This window comes from Populus alba, chromosome 1 (genome assembly GCF_005239225.2).
Source record: "Populus alba chromosome 1, ASM523922v2, whole genome shotgun sequence".
NCBI lineage: Eukaryota > Viridiplantae > Streptophyta > Magnoliopsida > Malpighiales > Salicaceae > Populus > Populus alba.
Genome location: NC_133284.1, coordinates 33,155,566 through 33,174,366, shown reverse-complemented (window position 1 = coordinate 33,174,366; position 18,801 = coordinate 33,155,566). Strand labels below are relative to the sequence as shown.

The window sequence follows — 18,801 nt, the reverse complement described above, 5'->3', positions numbered from 1 at the left end:
ATTAGTAGCATCACCCTCCTTGCGGACCTTGCCCCAAGAAATTTCCACTCAGTCCTCAGTCTCCACTCGTGCGGTCTGTGTGCGTGTGAGGCTGTGATGTGGCGAGTAATAACTCAGCAAAGGAGTCTTTAGGCTGTGTTTCTTCACTATCAATATCACCACCACACAAGTGGTTCCATAGCCCGAGGAGATCAAGGGCCTCCTCCTCCTCCTCTTAACTAAAATGGTTGACTAAACATGACACATGCTAAGATAAAAACTGGGACATGATAATGTGCACTACTTTTTATCTGGAAAAATATCTAGCTATATCTGTTCACGAAAATTTAATTATTTGTACCAAATCATTCCATGTAGGGACACGTGTATTTAACATTCTGAAGAGATAATAGCAAACCATAATTATTATTGACAGAAACTAAACTAGTTCTTGTGGCTTTTTTAATAGAGCTCAAATCATTATTGTTTCACTCTCTAAAAAATCACCGTTAATTAGAAAAATAATTTTTTTTTAATTTTTAATTTAATCCTTAAATTTTTTTTTTTAAAAAAAGATCTCATGCGTTTTATCTTTGGTATCAAAAAATTTATTAAATCTGATGGTATGATTTGCATTAGGAGAGTTTACTTAGTTGAATCGAATTTATTTAGGTTTTTTTATAGTTAAATTTATATATATATATATATATATATATATATATATATCTTTAAATATTGAAGTTATTTGAGGATTAATGAGTTTTTCACTTTATTTTTTTTTCAAGATTATTCCCGCAACTCTTGCATATTAGCCAGATTAACCCAACATGTTTTCTATCTTAATATTAAATAAAAACATTATTTAATTTATAATTAAAATTTATTTTTTTAGAAGATAATAACCAAGATATTTTTTTGTCCCAATTATTTTTTTTTCTTTCCGCGTAGCATGTGCCTGTGGATTAGTTACAATAAAATCAGATGGAATTAAACCAATATATATATATATATATATATATATATAAAACAAAAAGCTTGGTGACAAGAGAGATAGAGAGGCATCACTGCACAATGGATGTGGAAGGGCAAATGGAAGTGTACCTGGTTTTGCTAAGAGAGTAGAGTACAGTGCCTAGCTGTCTAGCATGTGGAGAGGTTGTGGCTTTCCCTTCTCTCTTACATGCACCCACTATTACTCTCCCAACTGGCAAGTTCGATACATTCACATTGAGAGTATGAATGAGGAGAGTGAGGACAAAAATACTCTAGGATTTGAGCCCGATACGCTTTGGTTTTTTCCACACCTTCCCCACAGTTGTAAGTTCTATCCCTTGCTCAACACCAAAAATAGACTTACATAGAGCCCCACTGTGTTTGTTACTGCCCCTAGCTAGCTCTCCTTCTTCATAAAAAGGCAGCCTCATACATGAAATGCTCTCATCTCTTGTTGTTTCTTTGAGACTTGTAAACAAACAGCAATAGCTATAGCTAAGTACTCTCTAGCATCAGGAAAATGAATTTCCTGGCCTCGGAATGCAGTGCTGATTGTGAGTCTGGCTGGACACTGTACTTGGAACAATCTCTTCTTTCTAACCCAAATTCTAAACATGGAAATAAGACCAGCTTTGTTGATGCAGAGAGTGCTGGTCTTTGTAGAAAAGGTAAAAACACCAGAGAGGAGAGTGAAGAAGAAGAAGAGGAGGAGGAGGAGGACTTGTCTATGGTCTCTGACGCATCTTCTGGTCCTCCACATTTCCATGAAGATGAAAGTTACCTCAACTATGATAATGGCCACTTTTATCCATCGCTCAAGGGCACTGCATTGCTGAACAATGGTGCCAATTATAGGCAAAAAAAGAAAGAACATAGCCGCCAGCCACGTCACAGACAGGATCAAGAACTGCCTCCTTTTCTTGATGATACTGCTAGCTCTCCTGCATTCAACTTCTCCAAGGTTTGTTCAGAAACCTATACGTTTATACCAGTATTGACTACATATATGATGCCGATTAGAGAACTTTCACATTTCACTTTCTGCAATATACGTTCATTGTTCTTGCAATTAACTTTGTTTTGTTGGGTTTTTTTTTTTTTATTGAAAATATATAGCAGAATAATTTTGCTCTCTCCAACAGTAACCAAGATTCAATGGAGAGTGTCTTCGATTATTCACAAAGTTTTTCAGCAACTCATTTTCAGGTACTTGGCCAAATTTACCAGTTTAAGTGTTGTCTGCATGCCTTTTTAACATTTAAATAATCTCTTGTTAGTGATACCACGCATGCTCATTCTTGCAGGGAAGATCTACATATCAAGACCACATTGGTTACATACACCCTTCTCTGTCTGGAAACAAACTTCAAAATAACCAGTTAAGTATGTTTCATTATATTTAGTTCTAGCAAGGCATGGCAGATAAAATATAACACAATGTTTTAGCCATAAATAGTTTAACTGGTTAAAAACTATTCTAGACTTTCGATATTACCCTCTAACTTCCTCTAATCCTAATTTAGATCCTGGTTTTATTTTTCGATCAATAATATTATAGCCTTTCTGTCCATTTTTTCTTCCATTTCTCAGCATATGTGGTCACATGACGTGTAAAAGGATGACATGTGTGTCGTGAGACACACAAGCATCGTCCTTCTCGACGATCACATGATCATATTTACTGTCAAAATTGACAGAAAGATTCCATTACTGATAAAAAAACAAGAAGTTGGACACTAATCTCTTTTTGACCACAAGTTATAGAGTAGTCTTTAACCAATTAGCCACGTAAATAGAGCTTCAATTTGTTTTCCCTTTCAAATTCTTGACAATGGTGAATGTTTCAATTTCTTCAGGTGGTTTAATTAAGGGAAGAGTAATGCATAGTGATACTCCCTGTCATTGGAATTATTACTGTTGAAGTTGCTCCAAAAGAGACGAAGGAAAGAGGGCTGCCAAATGTAACCACCTAAAATAACGAAACAAATAAAGGGCTGCCAAAGTACAAAAAAAGAAAAAAAAAAAAGGGTCTCAAAAGATCATGTTTCTTTAATTTTTCTTCTTTTCTTTTTAAGTTTTTCCTTTTCCTGTCAATGCAATGGGAACATACTTAATTAAGAGCAAAATTTATTTATTTCTCTTGCCAATGAATAGTGGGTACAAAAATGTGCTGTGCCCTTTGAGGCAGCCTCTGCCTGCAATTATCCCCAAGTCTTTGTTGTTTATGGAGCCCCATGCCCTCTTTTGAAATCAGTACTTGATATCTCATAATTAAACCACTGCCACTATGTCATCTTACAGCATATACATAAATAAATATATTTATTAAAGAATAATATAAATTATATTTTAAATTTTTATTTAATAATTCAAGTTTTTTAGCTAGATTGGTATTTTAATTTATTTGATATCAATGCTTTAATAACTAAGCGGTTACGAGTTCAAATCTTATTATTGCTATTTATTCGATAAAAATTAAATACAAGTTAGTGTAAATATATACATGTTTTAAGTTTAAAAAACATTTACTTGAAGGAGTATATTAAATAATAATATAAATTATATCTTGAGATTTTATTCAACAAGTTAAATTTTTGTATTGAATTTACAGTGCTTCAAAATAGAAACCCTCTACACTGAAGAATTGGCTTACAGGATAACCACTTTAGTAGAACAAGTTGCTACTTTACCTGCTTGTGATGGTAAACTTGTTCAAAGGTAGAGAATTCCATGCATGTTTCACGCTTCATAATCTTAGTTTGATATTTATTAGCAACTTATTTTTGGCCAATAATCGGTCCTTCTTTGGTTGTGTTCAATTTTCAAGCCGTGTTTCACGCGTGTCGGACTTGATGATTATGCCCATAATTAGCTGTCAATTCTCAATTCCCCTTTCATTTTCCATACCATGCATTCTCCCAATAATTGTAGCTCTCAATCCCTGGAAAACAAAGTTATGAACTACTAGCTGCTACTTGCATAAAGTCTCGAATTCACCAACTACTCAAATAAAATTCAAGAATTGAGGCCCTGCAATAAGAAAGCTAGATAAAGAAACCTACGTCAAGAGAATCACAGAGAGAAAACGAGGATCATTGGCAAATTGAAGCGTTCACATCTAATCATCTAACACGAAATAAGTCTATAACTGAGACGCTTAGATTCCTCTTTATATATATATATATATATATATATATATCTTAGCACGTCTATATTCTATCCCAGCAAACAGTACAAGAAAGTACCATGCGCCACCTAACATTGGTGGCTATCTAGACGTGATCGATTAAAATAATGATCAAATAATCAGATTTTCTTAGGTTTGATTTTCTCCAAATCTACAAGAGAAAAACCGTATCGTTGAAAAGGGTCGACTCTGGAGCACTGTCAAGGACAAAGCCTCCACCGTGTCCCTAAGTGTTCAGACAAGGCTCGATTCGTGATGATAGTGCTACTAGCTAGTTTTCAGACTTGCACAAAGATTTGGCTTAATATGGACATGAAAATGAGACAGGATGATGGGAAGTGCAAGGGGTGATGCATGGGTGGTCAGATAAGTTCAGAGATGACAAAGGAAATGACAAACTCAATGTTGGAATATTTCAAATGCATTTCCATGACCCTTTTTTAAGCCCTGGAGATCCTGCCTCAGATCTTCCTGACCCAATGGAACATGCCTCGTTTTGTTTACTACGTGCTCTTTATCTCATTTTGGAAGGATCTTGTTTAAAAAACAATTTATATATATATATAAAGAGTTCATATTTTATGGAAAATCTTGCTCTCCCCAACCTTGTCTGCGTTGCAGCTAGCTGTCATTGGACTTGATGTCATGCACAATTATATATCCTTCTGATCCCTTGCATTTCTTTATTCATTCAGCTATACGTACTAGGTCATTTCCTAATTATGACATTATATTTATAATTTGGTATCTATCTATAAGGTTGAGTAGGATTAAACAAAAGATATCCCTTGGGAATTTAGGATGTCCAAGTTCTGAGCTACACCCCCATGTTCATTTTCCTCACAGCTTCTGCAATGGGGGTTTTCTATGTAGTAAAAAACAAATTACAAAACCCTAAAACAAGAGCAAAGAGAATTCTAAAAGATCAATTAAACAAATGCATAGCGATAATAACATTTATAATTAGGAGTGGTCTGTGTTAAGTTTTGCCTCCCCAGTGCAGTCCATCACTTTGGATAAGGATCCAAGCGAGTATGGGAGAGACATCCATTGCCCTTCCAACCACTACCAAAACAAAACCTTCATTAATCCCCTGTTACATACAGCGGGGAACGGAGCGGCTTTGTCGTTTTATATACGCTTTGCTGATTTGTATTCCTGTCTCCAATGCCGTTTTAACTACAAGTGTTCCCATTTCTCATGACAATAGTCTCCTTGTCTCTTATCATCTCTGCCACCCCTATCGCTACGTGTTATGAATCAGCAAGTACCATAACTGATCATCTGAATTTCTAAAATAAAAGATCATGTCGTTCATTATGCATAGCAGTCTCTCTCTCCCCCTCTCTCTCCCTAATTTGTTCTTCATATATAGTTAACAAGGACAGGACGTCTACATGCCATTATAATAACAAATTTTATTGGTTAATTACAGGAAGGGGCACAAGGACGTGTTTCTGCAATCAAGGCAGAAATTAAGTGGCCAAGTAGGTTTTTTTTTTTTTTTTTTTTTTTAAATCAAGTACTTACTTTTAATAGAATTGAATTTGGAATAGAAAAATAGAAGAAATTTGTACATGGAATATGTCAAAAGTTATAAGCACAAATACATCTAGGGCCATACGGGTGATTAAGCAAGCTAGCTTTTCGAATGGAAAATTGAACGAGCGATACACATAAGCAGTAGCAGAGCTAGGTATTTCTATTCCATTTTTCATTTTTTTTTTTGATTTATATAAATTGTTCAAGTTAGCTTCATATATACTCGATTAATTTTTATGGACTCTAAAATTAATAACCATTAGATAAGTTTTTAGTGACCATCAATATTAACAACCACAAAATTTAAATCCGATATTATAAAAGAAACAAATATTTTGATCACAAACTTTTACTACTAGACCATCTTACTAAATGATTTTGGGGTCATGGTGTTAGAACTTTTGTAAGAATAAAATTTTTTTAAATTATATTAAAGAATAATAATTTTTTTTTTAATTGAAATAATCTTTGAGATGATATTAGCGTATAAAAACATTGTCATTTCTTAAGTGAAATTATTAGATAAGTTCAACTGGATTAAAATTAACCCATTGGTATAAAACGGTGTCTCGATCATTTGTAATGTGTTCTAAACAATTTAATTATGTGAACTGGTTCACGATTAGCCCTAACCAATGCATGCAATACACAAGATAATTGAATGATTTCACAAGAAACACACACAGAGGCATTAACCACTCTGTCGCCACCCTAACATGGAAAATGTGATTTTAAATAACAATGCCATCTCCGTTGTAAACAGACCTGAAAGGTTGTTGTGCTAAAGCCCCATACTTCTGCTAAAGTCTTGGATATTACAATATTGTCAACGAATGAAAAACATTATTAATGTTTGCGCGACAAAGAAAAACATTACCGCATCATGTAAGCATTACAAAGTCGCATGAAAAAGATGAGAAAAGATTCCAGCTCTCTATAACAGCTGCATAAATCATTATTGTTTGCGCGCACGTCCATATCCAGAATGGATCATCCATTAAATGTATATTAATTAATTTGAAGTCCCTGTACATAACAATAATCACTACTAAAAAAAAAAAATACAAATACAAATAGGCACACTAACAAAATATTTTTTCAGAATATATATAACAACTCATTAAAGAAATATGATGATGATATTTTGATCCGTTCAAATCTCAATTCAAATTTATGATTATATGCAAGATCATTTGATGCACCAGATAGAAATTAAGTATATAATTTCTTTAATATTATGATTGAGGACTTACGAATGACTCATAATGTTTTTATTATTAAATACTCGTAATCAATTTTAAACATTTAAATTTTAGAGTTCGAGATGATTTTAGATAAATGAGCGGAAGCTTGAGCAACCAATCTTCACACACACACACAACATTGCAATTCAATAATCGGAGAAGTTCCCAGTTCTCACCGTTTGCTTAGAAAACACCCCGAAGAAGGGAAAACGGCAAGAAAAAAGAAGAGAAAAAGAAGGGACCCCAAAAGATATCAGATAAAAATGGCAATGGAGTATTGAAATAAATGCAAGAATTCTATTGGACCCAGTATTTGATTTCTAACACGGAGATTTCAGATTGTAGTAAACAGAAAGTACTGGTTTTTTTTTTTTTTTTTTTTTTTAATTATGGAACCTCAGACCAGTGGATCTCCAAATAAAATAAACGAACGAGCATAGAGTGTAAAACCATGGTGATTGTACTTCAAATTTAGTGCCTTGCCTCACCAGAAAAAAAGAAAAGAAAGAGGAAAAGGGAAAAAGGAGAAAGCAAGATACGAGTAAATTCCACAGACAGCATCTTGAGGGAAAATCTATTACATGTTGTTTATTTATTTTTCCTTAGCCACTCAAGAATACCCTTCTCTGATTCAGTAAGGTCCTGCTCATTCTTCCCTTTCAAAGATCCTTCCACAAAGTCAAAATAATCCTTGTAGTTCCGTTTGTAATAGCTATCCGTTCTCTTGAAAAACAAAACATGCAATCATTAACAGGAAGGACTATGCGAATTGTAGAAATTAAAGCATAGAAAGAAGAATGAAATAATATTGACTCCTAAAAAGAGAGATTCTTGGTGATGGCACGTAGTAGTAGTACTGTAACTCTAAATGTTATACCTCCCTGTCATTTTTGGTCTTGTTATCCTCTGATTTCTTCAAATATTCTGACAATCCAACAATGGTTAAAACTGTCAGCTAAGACTCCAGAGAAGAAGAAAGATATGGCATTCCACGGGCAGCAAGAAAAGGCAAAAATGGAAGTGCAAAACAAGAAGTGGTGTTTTTAGTACTTTTAAGAAGTTCAGTCCTTGAGTCATTGACTGAATATACTCCAACCACGGTGGATAAGAGGACTCCTCTTCTTCCAATGTCAGCTGCCCTGCTTGCTGCTTTAGCTGCTCTTTTACCTTCTTTTTTATGAACTGCATTGACATTTGATGAAGCAAACTTGTTGAATGTAACGGTCAGTGCCATCAACACACTTTGGGATATTGAACTCATCTGTGAAAAACCATTAGACAAACACCCAAACTCTCTCTCTCTCTCTCTCTCTCTCTCTCTCTCTGCAGTTAGCAGCAGCGGCACCACAGCCACCAGTTTTTTTGAGCCTATAGATGATGATGAGGTTTCATGGCTCTTATCTTCGACTCCGGTCCAAACACTTTGTTTTCTATCGTCAAAAAATATACACTCCGTGGATGTTGAGTGAAATAATAATTAATCACACAAGGTGCTGGCACGTGCGAATCGGCCCTTTCTTTCACACAAGCGACATGTCGGGGTTTTCATTTAACCTTTTATTATTTTTTAATGCTGGGACCAGCTATTGCAGCTAACAAAACCAGCAAATGGTGCGAAAGAAGAGACGAAATCAAGCTACAGAAAATGTTAATAAAAAGAAACCCAAAAACCAGTAGCACGGTGACGATGAAAGGTTAGCTTACCTAACCAGGAAGGTTGAGGGGTGAAAGACTTCACAACCCCTTAAGGAGGAGCAGCTGCTACCAAACGTTCGGAGAGTAGAATTATGGCGAGACAGTCTTTGGGCCAGTCCGTAGTGTCATTCAATTTTTGACATTCCATGAAGAGCCAGGGTGACCTTGGCAAGCAAAAGTGGTTTGACAATTGCCTGGTAACATCAGCACAATAACGTGTTCAGAGTTGTCTTCCCTATGTATGGTTTTTACATGAACCACAACATATTATATAACAGTCGGTCATACTTTTGCCTGTAATACAGTAATACACAGCAATTCAATTATCTAACAATCGCCTGTGCTTGCACCAGGCAATAGCAATCACATATAAGAACATGCTCCCAGTAGTGCCACCAGCAACAGTCCATAGAAACTTCGACATTCCTGCTTGCACTTCCTCTTTGAACATTTTGATTCCGATATTCATGCCAAAAACACCAACAACTACAACAAAGCAGCTCACCACTAAGGTTGCTGTCGTCAACATCACACCCATTTGCAGGAGATGATTCTGTTTGTCATCCAGCATTATGTTGATGTAGTCCTCCGTGTCATCAACATACTCCCTCAGCTTCAAGACCATCAGATGACATAGGAACAAAAAGGAGTTAAATAGCAGCCATGGAGAAAATTAACTATAACCTTAGAAACGATGCTAATTATATGATTGATAATTGAAAAGGATATAACTGTGTTTTTGCCTGTTTAATCATGTGCAACATTGCTGCATCATGTTAAGATCACAGGCAAAGACATATATATAGACGCACAACAACACAAATGGAATGCACATACTCTACGCTGTCATCGGCCGTGGCTTTTCTAATCAAATTTGGGGCTGTCTAACTTGTCCAGGCAACCCAGCCACTACACCTCAATCGAAGTCATGCACTCATGCCCCGTGACAAAATACTCACTGTTCCATTTCACTCTTAGGAGTGGCATCATACGATTTTATATGGAGAGTGGTATTGCAGACCTGAACTGGCAACTCATACTCAGGATCCAGAAGGGCATACTTCAGAAAAGTTATCGACTTACTGCATATCTAGAGAAACCAGCTCGTTCTGATCTTGGATCAACCTTCACTGAGAAGGGTGTAAATGGTTGTATACATATGTTACACTCATCAAATTCTGCTGTGGTCATTCCTAGACATGAATTCTCCCTGAGGCAAGGTGATGATGGGAAAAGTCAAAAACGTTCTAGCCATCAACCTCAAGTTCTCTTGACAATCTTTCTTTTCCAAATATAGTTCTCATTTAATTTGTCCTCTCTTCAATGTGGGCACTACCAGATCAGTTTCTATAGTGTGGGAAATAGTTAAACTTGTAGCATTACATCTAATAGCATGATGGAGACGCTGGATGTGAGACATGATTTAAGCACATATATGATCATTGATGATAGAGGATAACCCAACCCATTGTTTTTTGGTTGGGTGATTGGGCTCGTTCAAGTCCAAGTTATTAAATTTTATTTATTTTTATTATTGAACTTTAATTTATGTTATTTTATTACACTTTTATTAGTTAGTGAGTTCTAAGTTCTGATTAGGGTTTTATTATTTATATGTAATTTTCTTGACATTAAGATCAATTTTCGATGAATTGAATAAAAATTGCAAAGTTGCAGACTTTTACAGCCTCATTCTTCTCTTCTTCAACTTTTTCTTTTTTTTTTTCTTTGGCTTCTTCTTAGCTTTTTCTTTTTTTCTTCTTTAGCTTCATATCTTTTTTGTCCCACATCATAGCATCATTTGGTTTCATGCTTTATTAGTTAGCACATATTGACACAATGAGCACAAACATGTTAGAACTACAGCGAATGAGTTAAGAGCTTTATGTACTTGGGTAGCATCAGAGCATTTGGGTGGCCTATGCTTGTTTGCAAAGAGAATACCTCTTTCTTGGTAGTTGCAGTTACACCATTAAATTCCGTGACATGAACTTCCACTAGGACTCAACATAATCACTTGCAGTTCATAGGCATATGGCTATCTGAGCACACATCATATGGAGTATGGACAATGTCCACAATGCAAATTAAAAATACATGCAAAGAAATGATGCCTGTGGACCTATGTAGAAGAATCAGGTGGAAAGTTCCATACCGTGCATAGTTTGTTCAATGTGCCATCAATTTGTACAAAGTACGCCTCCAAGAGCATTTCTAGTTCCTCGACATCAAGGTGCTTGCTTATTGAACTTCGTGTTGTACTAGTATTGACACGGCTGTATCTTCCAAGTCCATTAGGTGCACTAAAAAGGTGATCATGTTCATTTTCAATGTTTTTAATATCATCCTCATGGCTAGTAGAGGCCTCAAGAACACCCAATGACACCTCAGCAGGAATACTGATGGAAAATAATGAGAATGTTTCAGCGAAAAGATAGCTTAGCAAACAAGAGGAGAAAAATGTAAGACTGTATATGTATGAGGTGATTAAATTATTAGGTACCTGTCGTCCAAGTCTGCTTGAAGGTCATCATCATCCATGCCATCTCCCTCATTTAAAGAGGAAGTTGAAGAATCTTCAAGCTGTTGTTGAACCAGTTTTTCTGTTAGATACATCTCTGCCATGTCTTCATCATCATCCAGCAAGTGTTCTAATTCATCCCTAACCTGGAGATTACATGCATGGTTAGTTACCATAATGTAAGAGAAGAGCTTTAAATAAATCATTTGGAGCACAGAACTTCTAAACCTGCTTAAACTTCCAAACCAGATCAAAATTCATATTCAGCTTATTGCCACACACTAATAAAATAAACGCAGAGACAAAAAAACAACCTTTTGCACTCGGCCAGTTATTGCAACCAATCGACTTTTAATCTGGCGGACGCGTTCTAAATTGAGAGTACTGATCTTTGAAGTCAGTTTATCCAATGCTGGATGTGCCTCTTGTTCCAGTGTTTTTGCCTGCATAGGAAATGGAAAAGGGAAAGGAAATAATTAGACTGAGGAATTTTAAGCTGCCAGAAAGTTATCAGCCTCGAGATTAAGAATATTTACTTCATTTTGTAAGAAAACCTATCCAACAAGGAATTGCACATGCTTACTTCACTTTCTAAGCAACTGCATGCAGCCTCAAGGCATGCTTCCAATGCAACAAACTCAAATGGAAGAACCTTTGATCCATCTCGATTCTCGAGACCCTGTTTTGCTCCCTCGTTGCAATCCTGATAATGTGAAAAGCCTTCTGGAAAATTTTCAGGACTCAAACCATTTGACTCAGGCTCTTCCACGTGATAAGGATTTGCCTTTGAATGATCACCATTGCCCTCCTATACAAGAACCAAAACAATATAAAAAAGAAGAAGAAAGCACGTGACAATCTGAAACATATGCAAAAGCAATTACACAATAGCAAACATTAGAAACGTATGAGTATGACTTTACAGTAGCAATAAAGAAACATAGAAACTTCAAAAATCGCACTTCCAATGTATTTCGTGTGGGAGTCAAAATAACTCCTGTGTAAGCCACTTACCACTGACTTATTATTAACCCACCTAACAATTTCAATTACAAATTACAAATCTTACTAACAATGTATATTTCAATTAGCTACGCCGACAATCCGAAATCCAACTTTAAGTATCACCATTCTAAATACCCTCATTGGTTTCTAGTCAAGAGGGAAAGAGCCAAAATAGCACAGCATCCATTTTATGCTTTTCTTTGAAATCCAATAAAACTAGTAGCAGCAGCAACATTAACAACGAATGGATTCTTAAGAAACCAACACAAACTCACATCAAATCTCTTTAAAATCTTAAATTCAACATTAAACAAACGCAAACGTTCACTTTACACCAAACCAAAAACCCAAAAAATTAATCACAGCTTAAAGAAAGAAAAAAAAGAATCAGTAAAACCTGAGCTTTAGTAGCGTGGTAATGAAACATCAACCTCCCCTGCAACTCTTCCACAAATGGAGTAACAGAAGGGTCTCTAGAATTCAGCAGCAAAACCTCCTGTGCAGTAATAATCGCCTTAATATGCTCCAAATTAATAACAATTGCTCTCTCTCGACCCAAAACAGTAGACGGGTAAGAAAGTAGCGGGTCAAGGATCCGAAGGTCACGGGCAGGAAGGCCTGTACGACGCATGATTGCGTGCTTGCCAACTTCCACCACCTGGGCTTGGCCAGTTGAGTCTAGTAAGAGCCAGGGTCGAACCCCAGTTCCTTTTTTGCGAGAGGACGGAAAAGGGACGTTGAGAGAGGTTGTGGTACTGGCTGGCGCGGGCCGGGTCATTGGGTCCTTGTCGTCTTCAGGTTTGGATAGCGGTGGTGTTTGTGGGCGAGATCTCATGGTCGGAGGAGGGGGTGAGTTTTACTGGGATAAACAAGAAGATGCATGGTTTTGGGAAAGTAGTGGAGTGTTCGCTTCAGATTCCCTCCATATTCACTCGATTAGTAAATAATGAGTGCCCGTATCTTACTTGGGCAATTCATATGATTCTCTTAAAGCAGCATTATAATAATTTTTTTTTTTTAAAAGGCTACTGTTCTTGGTGGTTAAGATTATTATTATTATTACATGATTAGAGATTGTGTTTCAAGCACCACCATCCATATCTGAACTTACATTAATTAAGAGGCATAAACAAAAGCATACAAAGATGAACAGTTACTATCAATTCTATCGAGAAAATAATAATAATAAAAAAAGGGTAGGAGCTAAAAGGCTCGTTAATCCTTCAGTTTTCTGATGTGCAGTAGAAGCTAGATCATATTAAAGATCCCGTTGCTGAAACACGAAACATGGATGAGGGCTTACAATATTTAATTAATTAGTTCATGAGAACGTTTTGGTATTGGTTTTTTTACAGAGGGTAGTAATCAAACCACCTATCCATCATGGCAAAGCACTGCTCTGGCCTGTATTCCGGCGCTGTGTGACCCCCTCCCTACACCACCACCAACACCAACACCACCACCAATAATTGCTTATTTATATTTTGAGATTAAACAGTTAGATAAGTTAATGTCTCTTCTTACCTTCACAGTCGCAAATGTCAGGTCGTACGTTATGTATTCTTGCGCATTGTCTGCATACAGCATTGTGTATCTAAAGATGACCCAACAAACAAAAAAGGATTAGTTAATGCCAGTACGTACCTTTGTTTTTTTTATTCTGTCATTCTACTTTATATATATATATAAATAATCTTTTTTCAAATGGACATGACACGTGTTAAAAATATGTAAATTAATTAATTATATCATTATCTAAAAAATAAAATAAAAGAAACGCAAACTAAAAGATTTTCATGAAATTTTTTAAAAAAGGTGATAGTTTAGTTACAAATATCTTCCTTTATAAAATAATTAATATTAGTTTAAAATTAGTAGAAAACTATTAGCATCTAATAAAAAATTGTTTTTAATAAAATCATGAATGAGAGACATTATTATCTTATAGTTAATTATATGTTTGAGATAATTTAACTTTATTGAAAAATGAAAAAAAAATATTAATATGAGTCTTTTTTTAAAAAATAAAACAATATTGCTTTTTTTTTTTCCTATCTTTTTCTATGTCTATTATTTTTCAGAACATTTGTAACTAAATTCTTTTTTTTTTTTTTTAATTTTATGATAAATTTCCATTGGTTTGGATTTTGAAAACTAAAATCAAAGGGTGTAAATTAAATGATGGATACTGACCCTGCAATTTGACCATCAACGAACCATGGTTCCCAGTCATACTTAATCGTCAAATTCAGAGATTCTATCCATTCAAGCGTACCAACGTATGGGATACTCATGTCATGATCGCCACTACAAATGTTAAAACAATGGTAAAGATTGCACTAAATGAGAAAATTCAGAATTTATAATGTGTTCATAGAATTATAAACAATACCTGTAAATGAGAGCTCGATATGGTTTCTTGGTCAAGTTCCGATGGTAATCAACAGTACTTTCGACATTGTACGAATAGGCCAGGGTCTTATTGCATCTTCTCCAATCCTTTATGGTTCCCTGGTCATGATACTTTTATTATTTTTCCGCCATGAGCAGAGTTATTTTGAAACTGGAAGGTAATATAGTTGATAGGGCAAGCATATATACCTTGCGAATATGAAGAGCATCTCGAACAGTTTCATCATTAGCCCACATATAAATGTATACATAATTGTAATTCTACATGCCAATAAGCTGCTTAATAACCAAGGTAAGAGAGAAGAGAAAAAAGAAAAGAGAAATTAGTTCAATGTACCCGGCACCAAGGTCCAGGAACACGGGGACTTGGTAGCAGAATATCAGCGTCATCGGCTATGAGAAACCTTGGATCCCATTTCAATGCCACTGGTTTTGGGGATGCGTCCTTGCATGCAGGTTCCAGAATTTGTGCGTTATGTACTTTTCCAATGCACTATAAATTCAAAAGAGAAGTCAACTTTCATGTTCATAAACTTCAAGCATGATGCAAAAAAATGTTGATCAGAGTTCTGATTTATGAATTGATCAGTCACCTCCTTGATGGCTAATATGTCTTCCATACACGATGCGTTGCTTTGATCTGGATTTAAGTACTCACCCTTGCAATTTTTCATGAAGGACTAGAAAAAAACATGAGAATAGTTTTGCTTATATGAGAGCTAGCTAGCTGGGAAGTTAAAGAGCAGAGCTAGGAGAGGGAAGTTACCTCGTAGAGTTTATCTGATATAAGAGCTTTTAGGTGAGCAAAAGGAACTACTGAATTGGTGTCAATCTCAGAATCTGTAACTGGGTTTCCAAGCACATATCCCTGAGTTCCAACATGTTTTACAGCCTTGTCAACTACAACGCAAATAAATCAGTAAAACAAACAAAATAAAACCATGAGTTGATCGAGTACTTTGAGGTTCATTGTTGGCTGACGTCCCGCTTTATTTCCTGCAAGAAATAAAACGAAAACAAATCAAACACTTGTGAATATTACAAGAAAATAAGTTGTGTTTGGGACAGAAGTTAACTACCATCAGAAATATCCTGGACTATGATTGGTGCAACGATGCCTGAAAAGGAGTCCCCAGCAACATAGAGTGGATTTGTAAGAAACTTGGGGTGATCCACGAGCCACTGTGTCACAAACTCATAATGTTAGCCAAATTGTTTTACATTACTAGCCAGCAACTATGCATTTACCTCTGTTGACTAGCATGACTCATATCATGGAGCAGCTAGCAACCTTTTGAATTTAACAGTTGTTTTACGTTTCTAGTCAATATGGACTTTTATGCTTATCATTATTTCTTTGTTTAACAAACTGATTTGCTAGCAGATTTTTCAACAAATCTGATTCCATTATGATGTATAAATTGCAAGTCAATGATCAATAAAACTATGCTTTTCTAGCATATCCATAAATCAGTCTCCAGTTGTCTTCAACATTTGTGCAAAAAACCAAAAACCTCTAATTTTAATTAGAAAAAAACCCACTTCTGTGCCATTCCTTCTCCTTGACATACAACTTGTATATCTTGCGATTTAAAAATACACTTTCCCTTGCCTTTCTTAAGAACTCGTAAGTTTCTGCAGCTGACAATGTATCAGTAACATGGTAGCCTTCCCATGTAGTTGAATAGGAAAATCCAGTACCAACAGGGGCATCTACAAATATTATGTTGGCAATCTGCACCATTACATGAAACATAATTTCAACAGTTACATTTAGTTGCAAATAAATAATTCAAGGGTGCAGAAATTTGTGACCTTTGTCCATGAATATGGGTTCAATGCCAAAACAGGTTTGCCTCCTCCGCTGGATTTTGCATAATCAAATGATAACGGGCCTATTCATTCATAACCACCATTAGAAAAACTTTTAATAGCCTTAAATTTCTTGGATTTTTGCCAAACGAATTAGGAAATAGAGAAATTTCTGTTTTAAAAAGTGCACGATAAGAAGATTGTAGTTACTGAAAACATGAATTATGGGGTTAGAAAGATGAAGACACACACACACCAATTTCATATATTATTCCAGACAGGGCAGAGCATCCAGGGCCACCAGTGAGCCAGAGCACAAGAGGGTCATCTTTTGGGCTCCTCTCAGACTCGATGAAGTAGTAGAATAGCTGCACGGCTTCCAATTCTCCCACGCCAATATACCTGGACACAGAAAATCATTATCAAAACAGGATAAACTTCACAAGGCCTGACACCATGTAGAGAAAAAGTAAGTACACTCACCCTGTTTCCAGTACAAATGGAAGGTTACCGTGAAAGCCAGGTAGGGACTTGATTATTGATTTTGATGCAGCGGCATCGGAGAGTAGCAGTAGAGTGAATGCAAGGAATAACATCATATTTATTAAGTGGCAATGTGTGTTTCGGAGTCGGATAACGGACATTCCGGTGGTGGCAGGATATATACAGCCCTTTCTTCATCTACGAAATGAAGTTGAATTGCTGGTAGGCGCGCATCTTTCCACCGTACGAGAACTGAAATGCGTACCAGTACCACTGACAAGACGTGTCTCAAAATTGAAGATGTAGTAAAGAATTTAAAGCTACTACAATTGTAGTGCTATCTAATCAACTTTTCTCTCTCTTTTTTACTAAGAAATCTTATTTAAGTACTGAATAAGAGAAAGGTATAAGATCTAAAGTTATATATAACATACTTATTAAATCCGAATTAGACTGGTAGGTTAAGTTGGTTTGGATAAGATTAAAAATTAGCCAATACAACAATCCAGTAATACCCGATTGATTTGGTGTATCAGCTTATAATCTGGATAAACTCGGACGAGATTATATTTTTTTTTCTTTTAAATGTAGTTTTTTCTTCTATACCCCTCTTTTTTATATGTTTTTTTAGTTTGTTAATAACACTTTTTAAAGTTCATTTTATAAATACTAGAAAAATAATTTATTTTTTCAATATGTGATTTGAAACTCTTTAATATATATATAATATATATATATATATATTTTATGTTTCCAATAAGAAAGTTATTTTTTTTAATAAAGAATTTAAAGCCCTTTCGTATATATATATCCTATTATCACAAGAAAAAAGTTAAGTTTTTTCAATATAGGATAAAAAAAAACTTTTTGGTTTAAATACTTCACCTTTAAAAGATAACATAATATTTTTTTCCATATGAGATTTAAAAATCTTTAATATATATACTATATGTTCAAAAGAAAAAAGTTATTTTTATAATATGGAATTTGAAGCCCTTTCATATATATACTCTATATTCATAAGAAAAAAATATATTTTTTTAATGTGGGATAATTTTTTTTAAAATATTTTTTTAAACTTTATTATTTATAATATATATAATCTATATTGACATGAATTATTTTTTAATTTTTTATATGAAATATTAGTCGATTTAATTTAATTAAATATAGATTAATTTCACCATAAAAGAGTAAATTTAGTCTTTAGAATTGACAAGTTTTTGAAGGCATGATTTGTTGCTTTGTTAATATCTCTTCACCAAACAGTCGTGTGGAATGTTTTGAACGGCAGAGGAAGAAAAAAGAACGTATGACTGATCACTGTATTTGTCATTTTTTAACAACTCGAAGCCAAAGGAAATTTAACTTGTGTTTTGGCTTCAAACCTGAGTTAAATTAAATTTTCTTGTTCAGACAAGGATATATAGATAAATTATAGATTAACCTTCAAGAGTTCTATTCCTTTTACTTTTTTTTTTTAATTAATATAGGTGTCCAGACTAATTTTCACGCGCTTCGACTAATCTCACGGGTTCTAAAATTAACTATCATATAAGCTTTTAGTGGCTTTGAAATTTATAAGACTTGATTCGATGAATTTTAGAAAATAAACCTAAAATCTAACTAGTTGAGTTACACTTACAGGATTTAGTTCTTTACTTTTCATGGTTGGTATATTGGTTAATGTAACCTTCCTTAATTTCTTAAGTTTAATTTTAAATTCGATATACAAAATAATTTGCTATTTTTTTTTTAATATATCAAAGTTAGAGATGTATGCAATTGAAATTGTTGCCTTTGAAGTGACTCAGTGTGCTGCAAATGGACCCTCACACAGGTCATTTGCACAGAGTGCATAGCTTAAGCGACGAGTTATATTTTAACTTTGTGCTAACTAGCTATAAATTGCAATTAATTAATCTATG

General features: G+C 34.8%; 4 protein-coding genes across 8 annotated transcripts; 1 reads left to right on the top strand and 3 right to left on the bottom strand.

Moving 5' to 3' along the window:
• Positions 1 to 1,168: 1,168 nt before the first annotated feature.
• Positions 1,169 to 3,264, top strand: LOC118055377 (protein SOB FIVE-LIKE 5). Of its 4 annotated transcripts, none has more exons than XR_012168992.1 (4): positions 1,169 to 1,933; positions 2,115 to 2,178; positions 2,277 to 2,350; positions 2,829 to 3,263. XR_012168992.1 is itself a non-coding variant. In XM_073407184.1 (4 exons), the coding sequence occupies exons 1-4, from the start codon at positions 1,493 to 1,495 to the stop codon at positions 2,891 to 2,893; spliced, it is 672 nt and encodes a 223-aa protein (XP_073263285.1). In that variant the 5' UTR covers positions 1,177 to 1,492; the 3' UTR covers positions 2,894 to 3,264. The 4 variants fall into 4 exon arrangements, 3 of the variants coding, with proteins under 3 accessions (XP_073263285.1, XP_073263284.1, XP_034923157.1); XM_073407184.1 differs by having other exon boundaries at positions 1,177 to 1,933; positions 2,092 to 2,178; positions 2,277 to 2,355; positions 2,829 to 3,264; XM_073407183.1 differs by having other exon boundaries at positions 1,180 to 1,933; positions 2,089 to 2,178; positions 2,277 to 2,355.
• Positions 3,265 to 7,387: 4,123 nt separating this feature from the next.
• On the bottom strand, positions 7,388 to 8,438 carry LOC118055379 (uncharacterized). The gene is made up of 3 exons (XM_035067273.2): positions 7,996 to 8,438; positions 7,823 to 7,869; positions 7,388 to 7,668 (listed from the first exon to the last, which is right to left on the bottom strand). The coding sequence occupies exons 1-3, from the start codon at positions 8,204 to 8,206 to the stop codon at positions 7,534 to 7,536; spliced, it is 393 nt and encodes a 130-aa protein (XP_034923164.1). The 5' UTR covers positions 8,207 to 8,438; the 3' UTR covers positions 7,388 to 7,533.
• A 135-nt stretch (positions 8,439 to 8,573) lies between these two features.
• On the bottom strand, positions 8,574 to 13,145 carry LOC140954123 (magnesium transporter MRS2-3-like). Its single transcript, XM_073412133.1, has 6 exons — positions 12,564 to 13,145; positions 11,745 to 11,969; positions 11,476 to 11,604; positions 11,144 to 11,307; positions 10,796 to 11,039; positions 8,574 to 9,253 (listed from the first exon to the last, which is right to left on the bottom strand). Exons 1-6 carry the CDS (start codon positions 12,999 to 13,001, stop codon positions 8,960 to 8,962), a joined length of 1,494 nt encoding a protein of 497 aa, XP_073268234.1. The 5' UTR covers positions 13,002 to 13,145; the 3' UTR covers positions 8,574 to 8,959.
• A 184-nt stretch (positions 13,146 to 13,329) lies between these two features.
• LOC118055378 (serine carboxypeptidase-like 18) lies at positions 13,330 to 17,254 on the bottom strand. 2 transcript variants are annotated; one of them, XM_035067270.2, is made up of 14 exons: positions 16,874 to 17,254; positions 16,647 to 16,792; positions 16,394 to 16,473; positions 16,191 to 16,313; positions 15,658 to 15,760; positions 15,537 to 15,574; positions 15,345 to 15,446; positions 15,172 to 15,258; positions 14,916 to 15,071; positions 14,768 to 14,839; positions 14,559 to 14,677; positions 14,360 to 14,473; positions 13,691 to 13,760; positions 13,330 to 13,599 (listed from the first exon to the last, which is right to left on the bottom strand). In XM_035067270.2, the coding sequence occupies exons 1-14, from the start codon at positions 17,032 to 17,034 to the stop codon at positions 13,516 to 13,518; spliced, it is 1,455 nt and encodes a 484-aa protein (XP_034923161.1). In that variant the 5' UTR covers positions 17,035 to 17,254; the 3' UTR covers positions 13,330 to 13,515. The 2 variants fall into 2 exon arrangements, with proteins under 2 accessions (XP_034923161.1, XP_034923162.1); XM_035067271.2 differs by lacking the exon at positions 14,768 to 14,839.
• Between the last annotated feature and the right edge of the window lie 1,547 nt (positions 17,255 to 18,801).

Bases quoted from the DNA above. Each gene is read 5' to 3' on its own strand.
- LOC118055377 (XM_073407183.1), top strand. From the start codon at position 1,493: ATGAATTTCCTGGCCTCGGAATGCAGTGCTGATTGTGAGTCTGGCTGG. The intron at 1,934-2,088 runs GTTTGTTCAGAA...GAAAATATATAG, and splicing joins CTGCATTCAACTTCTCCAAG to CAGAATAATTTTGCTCTCTC. The intron at 2,356-2,828 runs GTATGTTTCATT...CAATTTCTTCAG, and splicing joins ACTTCAAAATAACCAGTTAA to GTGGTTTAATTAAGGGAAGA.
- LOC118055379 (XM_035067273.2), bottom strand. From the start codon at position 8,206: ATGAGTTCAATATCCCAAAGTGTGTTGATGGCACTGACCGTTACATTC. The intron at 7,870-7,995 runs GTACTAAAAACA...TTGGATTGTCAG, and splicing joins AAGGACTGAACTTCTTAAAA to AATATTTGAAGAAATCAGAG. The intron at 7,669-7,822 runs GTATAACATTTA...TTGTTTTTCAAG, and splicing joins AGACCAAAAATGACAGGGAG to AGAACGGATAGCTATTACAA.
- LOC140954123 (XM_073412133.1), bottom strand. From the start codon at position 13,001: ATGAGATCTCGCCCACAAACACCACCGCTATCCAAACCTGAAGACGAC. The intron at 11,308-11,475 runs GTTGTTTTTTTG...TGTAATCTCCAG, and splicing joins TAACTGGCCGAGTGCAAAAG to GTTAGGGATGAATTAGAACA. The intron at 11,040-11,143 runs GTACCTAATAAT...ATTTTCCATCAG, and splicing joins CAAGCAGACTTGGACGACAG to TATTCCTGCTGAGGTGTCAT.
- LOC118055378 (XM_035067270.2), bottom strand. From the start codon at position 17,034: ATGTCCGTTATCCGACTCCGAAACACACATTGCCACTTAATAAATATG. The intron at 15,072-15,171 runs GTGACTGATCAA...TTGAATTTATAG, and splicing joins ACATATTAGCCATCAAGGAG to TGCATTGGAAAAGTACATAA. The intron at 14,678-14,767 runs GTATATATGCTT...TATCATGACCAG, and splicing joins ATGCTCTTCATATTCGCAAG to GGAACCATAAAGGATTGGAG.